General features: G+C 40.6%; 1 protein-coding gene across 2 annotated transcripts; it reads right to left on the bottom strand.

The window, feature by feature from the left end:
• Positions 1–15,543, bottom strand: LOC129363600 (tyrosine-protein phosphatase non-receptor type 5-like). 2 transcript variants are annotated; one of them, XM_055035797.1, is made up of 14 exons: positions 15,170–15,543; positions 11,738–11,846; positions 9,308–9,575; positions 8,441–8,563; positions 8,248–8,343; positions 7,282–7,547; positions 6,931–7,123; positions 6,399–6,483; positions 6,136–6,215; positions 5,889–6,026; positions 4,438–4,548; positions 3,261–3,421; positions 2,945–3,058; positions 1–2,365 (listed from the first exon to the last, which is right to left on the bottom strand). In XM_055035797.1, exons 3-14 carry the CDS (start codon positions 9,566–9,568, stop codon positions 2,272–2,274), a joined length of 1,722 nt encoding a protein of 573 aa, XP_054891772.1. In that variant the 5' UTR covers positions 9,569–9,575; positions 11,738–11,846; positions 15,170–15,543; the 3' UTR covers positions 1–2,271. The 2 variants fall into 2 exon arrangements, with proteins under 2 accessions (XP_054891772.1, XP_054891780.1); XM_055035805.1 differs by lacking the exon at positions 15,170–15,543 and adding an exon at positions 14,984–15,105.
• Positions 15,544–17,438: the final 1,895 nt, after the last annotated feature.

Raw genomic sequence — 17,438 nt, 5'->3', positions numbered from 1 at the left:
TTCATGAAAATCTACTTTTATTTGGATGCAAAAACTCACAACTTAAAGCAATACTTTAGCAGAGGAGAGGAATACTGATTGCTGGTTATTGAATGAGTGACTGGCTGTTCTTGTCATCTTCATTTGAAACATTAGAAGAGGACAATTGAAGCACTGGTAACAAACACTCAAAAGAAAAGCTGTTGGGTCGAGGACACTGAACATTATCAGAGGATTATGTCAGAGCCCTGGCAATAGATTGTGGCATTTGTCGCCAGTCTCAGTTCAGCCTTATTTTACTAGCAATTTTGGCAGTTTGATCCTCCTTGTTGAGTGTGTGTTTAGTTATAGGTCAGAGTCCACACAGGTCATTTTTTTAGGTCCTCTGATAATGTTCACAGCCATAGAAGTTGTTGGATTTTTGTTACATAGAAAACTATCTGCACTGTTTTAGCTGCCTTGCACATAGCATTTATTTCTCAACTGTGTTGTCAACTGAGAGTGGTCTAGATTCACAGATGGAAACAGGGACTGTGTAAAACTCAGTCTGAGGTAAAATTCTCCAAGAAAAACAATAAAAACATACACAGAAAGCAAAGCATATTAAAGCAAAAGCCTAACGGCCTAAAGTAATAGTAATACTCAAGACTGAACGTAATATATCTATTTACTTTACTGTAAGGTAACTTAGGTAGTTGTCACATTTTGTTCTCTTAAATCTTGCAATATAAACCAATGGTTTTGATCCACAGTATGAGCTACATTCCATTATGTTGTAAACAGAAATATACACAAGGCATCTACTCGAAAGGATTGTATCAAAATGTTCTAAAAATATCTCTGGTTGGTTTCACAAAAGCAAACTGTATCAAAAGCATTGGCTGAGAGCAAGCAATAATAATAATAATAATAATAATAATAATAATAATAATAATAATAATAATAATAATAATAATAATAATAATAGGCTTTTACTTTTTTTTCACACAACGAAAAGCGGGACAACCAATCACGTCGCTTTGATTGTGGACCCTACTGAGTCCCATACAGCACATGCAATCCATTAAACTCAACACAATCAAAAACACAATACAGAAAAATAAGCTTTACAGCTGAACATCAGAGAGACAACCTTGGTTGGTCTATTGTGCTTCATACAGATTAGGCCTGGCCTGTCTATACAACAATCATGAGCTTTGTTACCTCACAGATGCGTTCAAGCTACTTTTGTAAGCAGAGGCATCACAGAGCAGAAGGACGACAAAACTTTATGGAACAATTTTGACGAGAGTGATATGGAAACAAACTGAATGTCACCACCCTCCAGGTTGTTGCTTTTCTCTCCGAGATCGCCCATTTCCATGCTGCTGTTCGCGTTTTGGGATTCTGTTTTTGGCTTTTGCCACTTTGCCGTGACTCTGTGACGCCTCTGAGGGAACGATTAGGTTGTTGTTTTCTGTAAACACCACAGGCCATGAGAACCGCCACACACGGCCTGGACTAAAAAAACGAAAATACTTTAGTTTGCAGAAACCCTAATTAGCCTAACTTTTACATTCCTATGTTCCATAACATTGCACATGCCTTTAACGAATACTTAGCACCATGCAACCTGAAAATGAGGTGACTCAGGCCTTCTGCAATTTGTTTTTTACATTAAAAGAGAGTCAATGAGAAAAAAACTAGATGTCGGTTAACATTTTACATCAATATAGTGGTACATATTAGGCTGGTATTTGATTATCTCTGTGAGTTTCAAATATGCTGGCACTTATTCTGTAAAGGGCCCTTATTTTTATCACTAACTTTCTTGGAGTGAATTTTCTTGAAGCAAACTCTCGTGCGAGAGATCTAAGAATGCCTTACTTCTACTATGACCTTTTGACAGCTGTACAATCATTACATAATGGAGCTATTTCAGACCAAGAATGAAACAAGGCCTTGACAACTCAGACCTCTGAGAATCAGTTTGATGCAAAGTCTCAGCAGCACGAATGAAGCAACTCAGGGACCTTGGGTTAGGTTTAGGACAGGCCTGCAGGACAGATGTTGAAGCAGTTTTTAATAAGGATTTGTCAGTCATGCCTCTATTCCACCTCTTTGTTGATTCTGTACAGCAACATTAAGCGCGGACCCATATGAACGAGCCTGGTTTGGATGAATAGTTTAACATGGTTCGGGTTATTAAAGGGTGAGATTGAGTGACAATGCTAAGTAAGGTGGTGCATACCACCACAGGTGGTACGGTGTACAGTGGTGTGTCTCGGTCTGGGTGCGGCTGTCGTGCTCACGTTATTCTTCAGCGGAGTGAGACAGCTGCTTCTCATACAGGCTGAGGACATGATGCACAAACTGGTACTGCTCACAGGTCTGGATCATTCCACCTCTGACAAACACACAGATGGACAATGGAAAAAGAAACTGGTCTTTGCATCTGAAGCAGGTAAATATTTCTAAAGATCTTGAATAGTAATGTTATGATATTGCTGCTAGTATGTGTGTACTTTCATGTTGATATTCGGAATATTTTTCCCAGTTATCAGTGAGTTATCGATGGTTGGTGGTATACACTCTGATTTCAGTGTTCTATATTTGAAAAATACGTTATCCCTCTTTGCGTACATTCCTCTGCACATTTTTTTGAAACATTTTTTCATGTTGCAATCAGGATTCAAGGTATTTTATGGCATTGCAGATGATAGATATAGATAAATGGTTTTTGCAAATATTTCAATGATGGAATTTTGACCAAAGTACAAGTGAGATAACATTCTTTTAAAACTGAAAGACGTTGATTAAATGTACAAGAATTCCTACTCTATTCAAGGGCATTATTTGTAAAAACCCCATGAGGTTTTTGTCTTGTGTGCCGGAGCTAAATAAAGTGAATAACTGCGAGCGTGACCTTGAAAGCAGAACTACAAACGGACACGAATAGAAGAATAGAGGCAAAAGCTTATCTCACCTGTCCAGACGGAGCTGGCAGGTGGTTCGCAGGATGTCAACCACACCCTCAGTCCTCAGCTGTTTGCACAGGATGGAGGTGGCAATGAAGCAGCCAGTTCGACCAATCCCAGCACTGTGGGATATAGAGTTAGAGGAAAATAGTCTGAGATTTAGCGACATGCTGACTGAAAATTAATTCAGTTTTAATGAAAACCTTAACCTACTACAAAGGTGGCACATACTAAACTCGTTATTGTTTTTTTAAAACATAAGCGTTTTTATTTTAATATTAAATATACATCGTGACTTTATTAAAGACTGTTTTATTATTATACCTGCAATGGACAATTATTGGGCCACTGGATGGCAGGGCTTCCTCTCTGGCTCCTTCCACTTGCTGGACCAGCTCCAGTAGGGGTGGAGCCTTATCTGGGGTCTTCTGATCCGGCCAGGAGGTGTACCAGTAATGCCGAAGGGTGCGCTCCTGGTCCCCGCACTGGCACATGCAAACAAACACGCGGAGCCCAACGAAATGCTGATGAAATGCCGATGAAATCTCGTTGTTCAAACATGCACACATTGCATAGCTTGCTTGTTTTGCTCATTGGGCTCGTTCAGTTTTTGTTTTTTTGTACATCTGTTGTGCTCCATGTAAATAGGGATTGTTGTGTTACCATGACAACCGGTAATGCAGACCATGATGTGCAATAAATGAACAAAACTTCATTTGAGGACAGCGTTGTGCATTATCAAATCAGTTTTCACAATTTTCCTGGAAACACTGTCACCGATCAGTGACGCAACACGTACGCAACACATAAGCCAGAGAGCGGCACACAAACAAACAAAATGCTTTTAACTCACGGCACATTTTTTTTGTAATAATCCCTCAATGCTTATTAATCAGCTGCAGGCCGCATTAGCAGAATCATGTTTTGTTTGTCAAGAAGCAAGACCACCGTGACCCCAAATCAAATATAAATCACAGTAATAACAACAAAACATATTGCCAAACCAGAATATCATTCACTGCCAAACAGATCTGTTGTGGGAAACAGAAAACTACTGCTGTTATAACAACACAGGGAATCTAAACATTATTTTATGACTTAAGCCAATCTAATTTCCTTTTCATAGGCAAAAATAAACAGATAATGTGAACAGGCCAGAATCTTCCGGGAATTTTTCAGATGTTCATTTAACGTGTTTAACATCCTAACACTACAGTTAAATTTTATTTAAAAAGAATTGATTGTATTTATTTCAATGCAATTAAAAAATGACAAAATAAATAAATTAGATGTGAACTTTCCTAATTAAAGACTGCACCATTTCAGTCAATAAATATATTAATGCAAGCGATATTTTTGTCTCATTTAAATTACTGTGTAGCTTCTTAGTCAAAAGCAGCACCTACAACAAACACTATTTCACAAAAGAACAGGTTCAAGTTAAGTACTTGCTGTTGTGCTTAAATAAAATGCTTGAACATTTCTCTTTTGTATGAGTTACCTTCAGAGTAAACACCCTCAGGCTGTAGTCGTCCTCTTGCGTCACTGAGACAACAGTGATCTCTATGCCCTCATGGGTCACAGTGTCCTCAGGCCAGTACTCTGCACATTTCTGCCCAAGAAAACAAGAGAACGCATACACACAACATTTGTACATGTGCCACTAAACTGATACAGTTCTGCAGTCATCTATCCCTTCTTTGCTACATGGGTATGTAAAAAGCCTTATAATTTATGAGTGTTTTATCCCAGTTGGAAACAGTTTCAGTAAAATTAAATCAAAAAACAAAATACAACAATCCAATGCACTCTATTTAAATTTTTTCAAGAGGGGAAAACACATCCAGTGCTAACAAAACTATGGCCCATCTCTCTGCTCTTTTGGGGACGCCTTGTGTTTAAAGACCCTCAGACACCTCAAGAGACCTCTGACACAATAAAGCTTTCTTTGCTAAAGAACATACCAGCAGCACATATAAAACAGGGGGATGAGCTGGTCTATGACACATCTATGGTTTGCTTCACAACACAGCCTCACAGAGCTTGGTGGTTAAAAAAAAATGTCTTTGTCTCATTTTATCAAAGCATATGGTTCCTGTCTCAGCAATGTTTATCAGATTCCATGTTTATACTTCTTAGGGAGAGTCAGAAAATGTCCCCAGACATGCCTCCCAAGCAACTCGTTGGTCTTTGGTTACATATAATTGCTGTGAAGAAAGAGCTCAAGCTGAAATAAAGCTTTCCGTTTACTGGGCTGTGTATGTTCTAACCCTCACCCAGCGTCATGAGATATGGATGATAACCAAAAAAGTGCCTGGGCTCAGGCTTAGAGAGAGGGTGAGGAGCTCAAAGTTGAGCCACTGCTTTTCCGCTTTGGAAAAAGTCATTTGAAGTGGTGCGGGCATCTGATTAGGATGGTCTCTGGTGCATCCATTTGGATTTTCTTTTCCGGCCACATCCCAACTGGGTGGAAATCCTGGGAAAGACCCAGAACTCGGAGGAATTATCCCATCTTGGCTGGGGACATCTTGGGATTCCTGCAGCATGAGTTTGAGGACTTTGCTGAGGAGGAGGATGTTTGGAGTTCCTTCCTGGACCTATTGCCCTCATGACCTGATCTGAGATAGGTTTAAGGTAATGGATGGATCTGAAGTGATCAAAGTGAAGCAGAAATTACAAAAAGGCTTCAGTAACATTTTCTTTGTGGTAATCAGTGAAGGTGAGAATAATTGTTAAACTGCTTATTTTGGCAAATAAAGTAACTTCTGAATGTGAATTTTCCTCCCCTGCGTTAATGTATACATGACAATTATTGGATTATTTCCTTCTTACATTTTTCAAGAGCTATTATGCCACTGAGAATTTAAAAAAAAAAATTATTATGAGGCTTTTTACTCATCTTTACTATAATCGAGGAGGGTTTGGCTACATAATCATTATTCCTGTCTCCACCTCGTTCTTCTCCTCCAGATTAGTGATCATCACTATAATCGGGCTTCTCTCCTGCCACACCATCCTCCAGAAGTCTCCCACTGTGTTCACAGTGGGGCCCTGCGTGGCAATGTAAGCTTGTTCCTCATCCCCATAACCCTGCACAGGCACAGGGAAACATGGCGAGATGGGACAGTTATCAGCAAGAAACAAAACAGCAGTTTCACAACCACATAGCTGCCTGGTAATACAAACATTTTCCACTTACTTTGAGATAATTCGCATTGATGTAGGTTGAAAGAAAGTCATCTTCATCCTGTGACTTCAAGATGACTCTGCTGTGTGTATCTGTAGGTGGACAGGGTAACAAAATCATAAGAGCACTGAATGGTTTCACTGAGTCGTGAGTCTTAGAGGTAACATATGGAACTTTCACTGAGCAATAGAGCTAATTTACCGTTATTTAAGGGAAGATTTATAAAAGTTTATATAATTTCATCTGTGATCATCTTGATTTGCAGGCATACTTACTGGGTAAAATGGTCTTGTAGCGATTTTTTCTCACAAGCCCTGGGTAATTATACTCCTTAGGGTCCACAAAGTTCATGGGAGTTTCCTGCCAGAAATGAAAGAACAGTTGGCGCTAGAAAAATCTATTCAGGCATCCCCTTCTGCCAAACACTAAGAAAATAATATCCAAAGACGTGAAGTCATCGGCTGCCCTTTGCAGCAAACTATTGCTGTCTAATTGTACTTGACCTACGGGGTTTTGCAAGCGCTTGTGTGATATCGAGTGCAAATCTTCATGCCTAACAGACACTGAAATCCTCTGTGGGGTTTTTATATGCAAAAAAACATTTGTAGCCCTCCATCCTTCGCCCACTGACAGGCGCTAGAAAAGCTTACGGGTGTGCGGTGAGCTTGGTTGGGTGGCTGTGCATGTGTGGGTGTGTACATTAGTGCCTGCGTCTATGAATGCATGTCAGTGTCAGCGTATGTCTTTTCCGGTGAGTCTCTGCTAATCTAAGAGTGTAGGTGGCTGAGCTGCTGTTGTTGCACTCACATAAAACTCCGCCTGCAGGCTCTGGTCATCCATGGCCCTTGTGTGCAGCATGGCAGGGGTCAGGACGTGCGTTCCTTGTCGGAGGTACTCCTGGGCCGACTGGTCTCGGGGAGAGAGCTGAGCCCCGTAGCCGTAGGGCTCTGTGCATCCTGGCGTGCACATGTCCAACGTCAGAGAAACATTGGAGCCTCTCCTGTGGGACCCAGCCAGGGTTAGTCGGCACGGATGAGGAGTACGTGCACTCATTTAACGCATAAAATTACAAATAAACATCGTTCTGTCTCTCTTTCACTACAGAGAAATGCCTTTCTCACGAAACATCTCTGTGTGTGCAGAATGCCTCACTCTAACCTCTCCTGAAGCCCCACTGGAGTGACGGTGAGTGTGGAGGCATCTCCTTCCATCCTGGTCTCTGTTCCCATGTCAAAGACTGGTGTCTGAGGTACCGGGTCGAGCTCCATCAGATCCTCCTGGGCATCAGTCCACTCTGACAGGGTGAAGGAGGGTTGGCGGCTCACAGACTGCCGCCGATCACCGATCTCTCTGGAAATTGTTAGGGAACTGGCTGATGACCACAAGCCAGTTCCATAACACCACTTAGACACCATGTGGATCACCTGAGACAAACAGAAAAAAATCAACTTGCTGATTCATCTATCAAAAATGCACAACAGGGGGTAGAATCTTGAAGGTTTAAGTCATTAATCTCTTCATATTTTGCTTCCAAAGAGACAAACTTTATGTTTTTGGTAATGCATCATTTGTATGTATACAATGCAAGACCATGAACTTTTACTTTAAATAATAAGATAAATCTGGCTGTGTGGTGTGTATTTGTACACTCTATACCTTAGTCAATAGTTTACAGATTACTTTTAACTTAAATTATAGCTGAAGTTTTAGAGCCATATTGCTTCCAGCTTTAAACAGATCTTGAAATATTTGCATCCTTGTCGCTGCAAAACCAAGCTTTTGTAGAAGAGATATGATATATTGTACAGTAAGTCTTACTATATTACAAGGCACCGAGAGATTTAAGCATCAAAAGTTATTCTTAAAGATTTGATAGAAAATTTATGACATAGAGACAACCGATTTCAGACAGGTTTTTGCTGTGTATTCAATCTGTTGTAAAGACCTAATTTTATCATTCACTGGATGTATATATTTAATTCTTAGCTTGATCTTTAATCAATTTGTTTCCTTTAAAAGCTTAATATATTATTTATTCATGTAGACACAATGTTACAATATTTAGGAATCTTTCCCCACAAAAAGCACAAAAGTCCACAAAACTTTAAATATTGAGTATTTTACCATGATAACAAAGATTGTCATTCCAATGACCGCAGTGCCGCTCACAATCCAGTTGTGCTGTGTTGTGTTTTGTACCTCTTTCATCAACACTGTAGACTAACCAGTGAAGAGGCATTCACAGAGACAGTTAGTTAACAAGTTAGACAGGTTTCACATTGAAAAATTAACAGTGGGGTAATGGATCAATACTTACGTCCGTTCCAAAAATTGCTTGACATGGTAAAAAGAAGCCCAAGTAGAAGTCCATGACCTGAAGGGCTTTGTAGAAGGAAGAGAGTGGTCCATTTCCTTCAAGCACAAAGAACACCCAATACCCCTGGGAAGAGAGAAAGGGGAAGCAGATGACATTCTCCATCTCAATCATTGGTGATCTTCCCTCTACAGAATCCACCTTAACATTATGGTTAGGTTTGAGTTTCTCATGGGCAAGTTGTTCAGGGCTTGTCCTGGCAGGTCTACTAATGCCACTGGTCTTAATGAAGCAGTCAGAAAATGAGAAACCGGAAAACCTACATTATTGACACACCATCAGAAACCAAAAACTTTGATCGAAATAGGGACAATACTGGACCGGAACAAAAACCTGGTGATAGAACCGTGGCTTTTGGGCTTCAGTCCCAAATCACCCACAGGAAAGCTTAACCATGTGAGGCCAACACCCCACCAGGAGGGACGACTGATTTGGGAGCTGGATGGCAGGCGAGGGTGAGAACTGCAGACTATACCAAACTCTTCTACGATGGTGTTGCAGTATCAGTAATTACCAAACCTTAAATTACATTCCAGTTGATGGCTGTTCCTAGCTGATGATAGAAATTGTCATATCACAGCATTTCACTTGTATCAAAGACTGCGTTGTGGTACTTCTTCCCTTTTCTTCACATTAATCAGACATGAGTTACATAAAAAAGATATGGAAAGATGGGATGCAACACCACAGAAGTATAGCAAGTAAAATACATGTGGCAAAATTAATCAATCGTTCATTAAATATCACCTTTATACATCAGAACAAATTGTAATTTAATTCAGAAAAATATATATTATTTGAGATACATACTGTGACTTGAGAGCTGATGAACAGTGCAGCCCAGCATTGAAGCTCCACAAAAAACGCATACACTTTGTGGATAAACACTTCCTCTCCCTCCTGGCTTTGGCCTCCATCTTTGCAGTCAGACACAGCACCCTTTTTAGTGGCTCCGTCGCCTATCTTTTCCACCTTTGTGGGTTCATCCAACCAGACGGGGTCCTCATCGGGCCTCAGAAAGATGGAGTCTTCAGTGTGGGAACGAGTGGAGCTGCTCAGCCGGCGGGTCATGATCCCCCTGTGGAATCAGAGTTCTTGATATGATTGTTCTTTTAGCGACACAAGATGTTTAGATTACATTTAGACAGAAAAAATGAGAAAGGAATTTCTCATTTGACAGAGTGGTATTCCTTTATTCCTTGCAGCATGAGATCGTGCATTGTCATGCATGAAGATGATTCTGCTACTGAAGGTTCGGCTCTGATCAGTCAGAAATTCAGTATACATCGCTGGGGTCATTTTCACACTGTCAGGGACTCTGAAAGGGCCGACCAGCTCTCTCTCCCCATGATTTCAGCCCAAAGCATGACTCCACCACCTCCACCTTGAGATTCCAGAGGCACCAGCAGCTTCAAATAACTGTTTGCTGCTTTGTAAGGGCATTTTAACAGCTGCTCTCTTAAGCCGATGAATTTGCCGAACAGAAACCTTCATCATTATGCCTTTATCTGTACAAACCCATCTTTGTTCTGAATCAGCCATAAATCTCTTCACCATCATGAGGCACTACACTATCTTCTGATTTTCATCAGCAGAGATCCTTGCTTGAAACCTGTGGCCTGCTTAATAATGTGGAACATCCTTCTTAAGTAGATTTCCTTTAATTGACCTCACCAGACAAACTAATCAACCAGCTCTATCAAATTAATTACAGTGATTAAAAGAGCCCTGACACATAATACCACCTATAAATTTAATAGCATAAAAAAATGTTTTTTTCTGTATGATACTTAAATCCAATTTGCATACTATTCCAGTTGTACATCCTTGGTGTACATCCTTGTACATCCTTGGTGTACATCCTTGGTGTAGAAAACGTTTATTTTTGCTTTCCATAGTGCCAACAAGGTGCATACATTTAAAATTCTTCCAACTCTTTTGTTTCTACTGTTCATTTACGTGCTTACTGTATTCATGAAGTTGTGAACATTTGGTTTTAAATGAGTCTGTGTATGGCGGAAAATATTGCCCTTATTCCACAGGCCTATTCACATGTACAGCGAAGCGACATAGAGTGGGTCTCATCTCCGGATCCTCTTGTCTCCTTTAGATGGGACTCTATTGTGTGAAAATGTGTGTGTGCGTGTGTGTGTGTGTGTGTATTGTAGAGGGATGAGTCAGGGGTAGCGTGTTTACAGCCCTGTCCGTCACCTTGGCAACAGAGTGGCACTCGTCCCTCTCATCAGACCCGAGCATTATCATGCACTGATGGCACACACACAGTCACACACACCTTTGTGACAGTCAGCAGTGTATTCAGAGGCTCTTTCTGCCCTCCACTTTTATCCTTCAGCTGTTAATGAAGATGTTTTGTACATTTGGCGGATTACCGCCACGTGATTTGTGTGAATGTGTGAAAGTGGAGGCCTTTGAGAGCAGTGATGTGCTGATTTTTCTTTTTTTATTCTGAATGTGTTGCTGATGGCTAAATTTGTCATGTGTGAATTGGGAACCTTTTTTTTTTTTTTTTTTTTTTATCAATGGCAAACAGCTAACAATGAATGTTCCCACATAATAAAAATGCAAAACGGCAATAGAAAAAACTTATGGGGATGTGAGTGAGCTATGTTTCCAAATGGAAACATAAACTCCCAGTATAGCCTGTACCCTTGTCAACAGAACGAAACTAATTTTTTAAAATTTTTTATTTTACTTCTGTATTTAACAAATGATCTAATCAAAGTATAAATTTTTGGGTTTATTGCTGAAATTTAAAGATACTATGCAGTGTTTTTTTTTCACAACACTAAATATCCACTTTTCAGTTATTACTGTGTTATATGCGTGGCAGCCATATTGGATTGTTAGGTTGGGGTCTGTTAATATCTTTTCACTTGAAATTTAGTAGGAGTGTTATGTTAGTTTTTACAAATTAAAGTTTTCAACTTCTGAGTAAAAATGATCTCAATAACTGAACCATATTTCTCAACTAATCACCGAACACGATTCGTTTCTTTCTTTGAATGTTGTTTTCATGACACAAGAAAACAGATTGATATATCAGATATATATCTCAGTATGACATTGACCAAAAAAAAAACTTAACTACCATTTCTTAACATTCTGAGCATCTCTCAATCTGAAAGAAATATAAGATTCCTTGCTGTGAAGTGCGTGCAGCTCTAGCTGTTCCTATGCTACCTCTCCTCCAGTGACCACAAGGGGCGCTAATGCACTTACCTACAAGAGATGGCAGGGAACTGGTGAAGGAGGCGGATCACATGATCGGTTTGAATCCTGTATCCTGTGGCAACTGATTGTTGTCAGCCATTGTGAGGCAGAGTTGGTTCTGAAGGACACAAGACAACAGCCGTGTGTCGCATCTCTGGATTTCAGATTAAATAAACCAGAAAGAACATAAGAATGATGGTCACAGCTGGGATTGAAAATAAAGTAAAATCACGGTGCCCAAATAAGCTGGCCACACTGAGGCTCGCTCCGTGAACCAGTTTCCTCCAGATGTGGATCGAGGTAGCCCATTTGTCACCTTCCAGTTGAGGATGATGATGTGAGGTGACACAATAAACTGTCAATATCTCATCCCTTCTCCTTCCGCTCCTTGTCTTTTCCTCCCTGAGAGGCAGGGGAAGGATTCAAGCCAGACTTTGCCGACACCCTCAGAAACACATTCAGATCGCTCCAGTCACATCAGTATGCATGAAGTGAAGCCTTCATGCATACCATCTCCCCTCCTCTCCTTCTGTGCCACTGGACCCCAATGGCCGGAGTGGGTTGAGCTCAGCGGAATATGAGACCACACCAGAAGCTGAAGATGCTTTCCTGTGTGCTCGTTTGAGGGAGAGAGAAGTGCAGGTGACGGACAGAAGGGAGCTACTTTGAGTTCTTTTCTTTCTCTCTCTTTTTGCTCCCTGTGAAGGTGGTTTTTGAAGTGATGACGCCAGCTAGCGCTGCTCGTAGCCATGGCAATGTGCATGCAGGCAATGTATATGAAGCATGCTCACACACACACACAAACACACACACACACACACACACACCCACACACACACACACACACCCACACACAGAGCAGGGGACACACACCCGAGGGACATGTTGGAGAAGAGAAAGTTCAGCATCCTTCCGTTTTTAAGCGACAGGTGAACAGCTGGATGAGTGGAAGGAGGGATCAATGGGAGAACATTTTTTGTATGAAGGTTGTCTCAAGCAATGACGCAGTGAGGTTGGCGTTTTGGTAACTGTGGCAACCAATACTCTATGTTACACGCACATACACGCAGGCGAGCGAGCAAATACACCACGCACACACACACGCACGAACAAGCACGCACACACACCTGAGCGCCTATGCATGCGCATGAAAAAACGAAAAACAAACATATATCAGCAGTACAAGAGCAGCAAGAATAGCTATAGGCCTATTTGTACAAAAAATGCTTTAGTTGCTGAGTGAGTTGTTTGGAGCATGTATTGTCTGCACATGTTTTGATAATTACATTTTTGTCAGAAATTACAAACACAAGCAGAAAAAATACGTTTATTTCATTTTTATTTTTTGTGCTGAAACTTAAATTCAACACATTTGGAGAGAAAAAGCTCTACCATTGTTCAGCCTTGTTTAAAATTGGAGATAATGTATTTATGTTTTTTTCTTTTTTGCAATGAAAAAATATGCGGGCCAACTTGTTTCAAGTAAATCGAGGAAACAGTTGCTCCTACAGTCTTCAGTGGTCAGAATTGGGCGCCTTCGTGTGAATTTTAAAAAAACGAGCCACTTTTTCATTTTTCTTTGCTACTAGTTTTGTCAAAATATTTTCAAAAAAATATTTAAATGTCAATGAATGTGGTTCCAGAGACAAAAAGAGAAATGGACAGAATTTGAATTTAATATTTTCTATTTTAAATGAAAAGCAATGTTTTTTGGGGGTTTGTTTTTTATTACATCATTGCATTTATCCAGAAATGCAGTGAGGATTTAGAAAAGAGAAAGCGGGTTTATCTTTGGAAAATATATTTCTGTATTTCAATCTTAATCATTTTCTGATGAAACATTTCGATCCCCTGGAGTGATAAGAAATATTTTCTTTGGAATTGCAGGATTAACAGACTGAACTAATTATGCTTTGTATTCGCAGTTATTTTTCCAAGACTTTTCAAATGTTTTTATGTCAACACAAACATAAATCATTAGATAGGTTCATCAAAGTTTTATTTATAATATGACATTCACATCCTCTTAATTTTTTACTAATTAATTTGATGTTGAATTGTGGTAAAAGCTTACTTAGCACTGATCACAAACCAAATGAAATAAAGGACAAATTTAAGCTGCTGATTCAGCTTAAATTTTGTTTGAAGATCTTCTTCTGTAGAATCCATACAAAGATCACCTTCTACCTCCTCAAAAGTGTTTCCTTTAAGGAACCTAGAGTCCATCTGAGTCGAAACAGAGTTATACAACAACCCTGTGGCCTCAGTTTGAGAAGTACCGCCGTACCAGGACTGACCGAAAGCTGCCAGATGTGTAAAAGCTCTTTCTGAAAATCAGGAACAAGGGGAATTAATGTGGTGACAGCTGGCTTGGGCTTTAATGGATATTTCTGATTCTTTGGAATTATATCTGGAGATGTATCCAAATAAGCTGATCCGTCCTATTTTTCAGTGTTTTATTTGATTTGTCTTCCATTAATAAAACAACCCTTTCAGACAGAGGGTGTATTTACAGTTTCCTGGTGAATAAAGAGTGAGTATTGCAGTGGTTATGTAGCACAGAGAGATGAGGTAGGAGGAAGCGCTTACAGAAAGTGATGATGGGACGGTAACATGAGATGAAGTCATTGAGACCTGTCTCATCAATACACACAAATGACCTTAAAATAAAACATCCTGCAAGTCTGCAGCTTTCCCCTCTCCATCCTGAAAATAATCAATCAATCCAGTCTGCAATTTCTGGCAGTGACTCAAACAGGCCTTGCAAAGACAAACCTCAAAAATTATTTACTTCAGGCCACTGCTAATAACTAGCTAAACTGTGTGAATAATTAGGATGTGCTGCACGGCAAAGTGATTTTCCAGGCTGCTGGAGATAAATCTGGATTCCCGTTGTGTTACATGACTGCTCTGCATCAAAGCTCCAGTGCAGGAATGGCATCCTCTGGCAGTCATTCATACCAAGACAAAAACACCATTCATATCACGTACATGCTACGGTGAGTTAGAGCCACCACACAGTGCAGAGCTGGATGGATTAGTAATGAATCATCCAGGGAGGTGGACTGTTGCATGTCTCTATTTGGCAACTCCCACATAGTCACATGGAAATTTTACAGAAAATCTGCATTTTGCTCATGTTCAGAAGATAAAATATTTATGTCACGGCAACGACGAGGAGCCAACCTGTTGGCAAATGGTCTGTTTCATCAGTGTGGGGATGAACAGAGCAGGAAAACTGTGACACATCCCTACCTTTTTTCCAGTCAGGATAGTAAAAACCATGGGGGCTTTTGGTGAGGAATTGGTATTCACCTCATGTCGCACAGCCACAAAGTGGGGGAAAGACGGGAGAGACAGGGGAGGGGCAGAGGGGGGGGGGGGGGGTTGATATGCTGGAACAGTCATAGCCTGGAGTCTGGTTTGGATGAGTCTCCTTACCTGGCTGAGCTCGTCTTCACATCCCCATCTGCTGCTCTGCTCCCCTCCGAGTCAAAGACCAGGAGCCAAACACCAACTAGCACGCCAATCCCTTTACTGCTCCTCTGTCTGGGAAAAGAGGGAGCGTGTTTGCATGTGAGAAGGAGGCAGACTGACAATGAGAGGCAAAGAGGGATAGAGCGAGAGAGAGAGAGTCAGAGGGCGTGCATGAGGTTTGGAAAGGCGAAGAACACAAACGTAGCTGTTTGTCCGGCTGTGAAGATGAGACGGAGGAGCCGAAGTGTGATGGGCTCTCTTTTGTTTGTATCCTGGAGGAGAGCGAGATCCACAGGCAGCAGCTTCGTCTAGGTATATGCAGCAAGAGGCTGTGCGGTAGCCTTGGCAACAGAGCTAGAAAGAGAGAGAGTCAGTGAGGGAGTGAGCGAGAGAGAAAGAGAGATAGAGAGCGCGACTGAACGTGTGTATGTGAGTGTGTGTGTGAATGTTTATTGGCAATTCTATGGGGACACAAAACTGCTCCGACACACCTCTAAAGCAAGGTTGCCACGACGCAAACCATTTCATTTTCAGAATAAATCCAATGTTATTAGATCCATCCTTAAAAGGCTACATCATAGCATCTTTTTTTTTTTTTAAACCTGGGGCAGAATATAGACCCTAATTGGTGTGCGGCTTTATTAAACCAACATGAATAAACCACAAGTTTGGACTGGGCAGCAGTAAATGTCATATGCTGCCTTGTTTCCATCAGCACTCGCTTCTCGACCGATTGCGAATCACACTCCACATTACAGATCAGAGCAACATGTGTAGGTGATCTGCCTTTGCCCCATGCTCCCACCCTTTTTGGGGTGAAAACAAGCCTTCACCTTTGCCCGGCAGTGATGTTGCATTTAATTTAATCTGAACTTAGAGCTGGGAATGATATCACAACCAAAAAGGTTATGGCGTCCCTGTAGCAAGTCTGAAAACCAGCGGAATTTGTAAATGTTGAACAGCAACTACTACTTAGAAAACGCTATATATTATTTTTAGGTTGAGGAAGGTTAGAAGCTTTGACCTTTTAAGTAGTAATAAATCAGAAACTGTTTCTTAAGGGACAGTTAAAAAAACAAACAAAAAAACAAGCATTTTTAGCAAGAGAGACTGTTGTCAATTTGCATAAAGCTATTCTCAAATCCTGCATGGGGAAGTTCAAAATCCTGAGATGCAAGTTTTCAAAATCAGTTGTCGTGCCACCAAACCTTGATGGTTCCTCACCAAATCCAACCTTATAATCTGACACAGCTCTGTTGCTCACAGAACCTCACAATAATACATTAATAATAGATTTAATCAACTCACGCAAACAGAAAATTCAGAGAAAGATGTTGAGATTACCTTGTGCAAGAAAAACCTAACTCACACAAAAAAAGAGAAAATCCCACAAGATTCAAAATGAAGGACAATTTAATTATTTCCACTACTGTCTGATCTGTGACAAATTGTGAATTTTTGTGGATATTGATTGGTTATTGTTCAAATCCACAGAATTTTTTAGCAAAGTAACTAATTATAATTGACCTTATTTAGCTCAATAACTGGAACAATTCATGATGAGTTATCCATTCATTGAACAACCAAACAAGTTATCAATGTAAAAAAATGGTCAGCAGCAAAACCAATTATCAAATGTACATGCACCAAAACATTCCCTGCTATGCAAATAGATGTCTTCCAGTGTTTCCTGTTTAATGTTTTACAACATAGCTTAATTAATAAATGACAGAGTCACTGTCCCCCTAAGTGACAAAGACGTGAGTGTGGGTGTCACATTATAACACATCACTGAGCAGTGAACACCCGCGACTGTCGCCTGCTCTGCTCCAAGCTGCATGCTCTGCCCACCCACCTCCGTCTCTTATCTTGACCAGCCCTTTGTCCCCCCGATCGCCACTACCCAGCTTAGTTCTCTCCATCATCTTCATCATTTTCTGATACCTACTCTCTCTGATTTTCTTTTTCTCCTCCAAGACTGATTGTCATTTCTTGTCTCTCCCACTTTTAGTGAATCGTGCTCTCTCTCTCTCTCTCTCTCTCTCTCTCTTTCCTCTCCCTCCTTCCTGCCTGGCCATATGGTATCCTTTCCCCTGTCATCTTTCTGAACTCACCCGCAGAAAACAGCAACTATAGGATCAAAACAAACGCTAGGGCAGGAAATACAAGCACTGGATCTCACTTTTTGAAATATTTCTCCTCTTTTTTCTTTTTTTTTTTGCAAAAAATACTT

This window comes from Poeciliopsis prolifica, unplaced genomic scaffold (genome assembly GCF_027474105.1).
Source record: "Poeciliopsis prolifica strain line A6 unplaced genomic scaffold, Auburn_PproV2 SCAFFOLD001, whole genome shotgun sequence".
In the NCBI taxonomy this organism is placed as follows: Eukaryota; Metazoa; Chordata; class Actinopteri; order Cyprinodontiformes; family Poeciliidae; genus Poeciliopsis; species Poeciliopsis prolifica.
The sequence above is the reverse complement of the archived record's forward strand: the minus strand, read 5'-3'. Positions and strand labels throughout refer to the sequence as shown.

What these genes read in the sequence shown, in the direction of transcription:
- LOC129363600 (XM_055035797.1), bottom strand. Translation starts at nt 9,568, where the DNA reads ATGACCCGCCGGCTGAGCAGCTCCACTCGTTCCCACACTGAAGACTCC. An exon ending in CCAATAATTGTCCATTGCAG is followed by an intron (nt 3,059 to 3,260) that starts GTATAATAATAA and finishes TATATCCCACAG; the next exon opens with TGCTGGGATTGGTCGAACTG. An exon ending in TGCCAGCTCCGTCTGGACAG is followed by an intron (nt 2,366 to 2,944) that starts GTGAGATAAGCT and finishes TGTGTTTGTCAG; the next exon opens with AGGTGGAATGATCCAGACCT.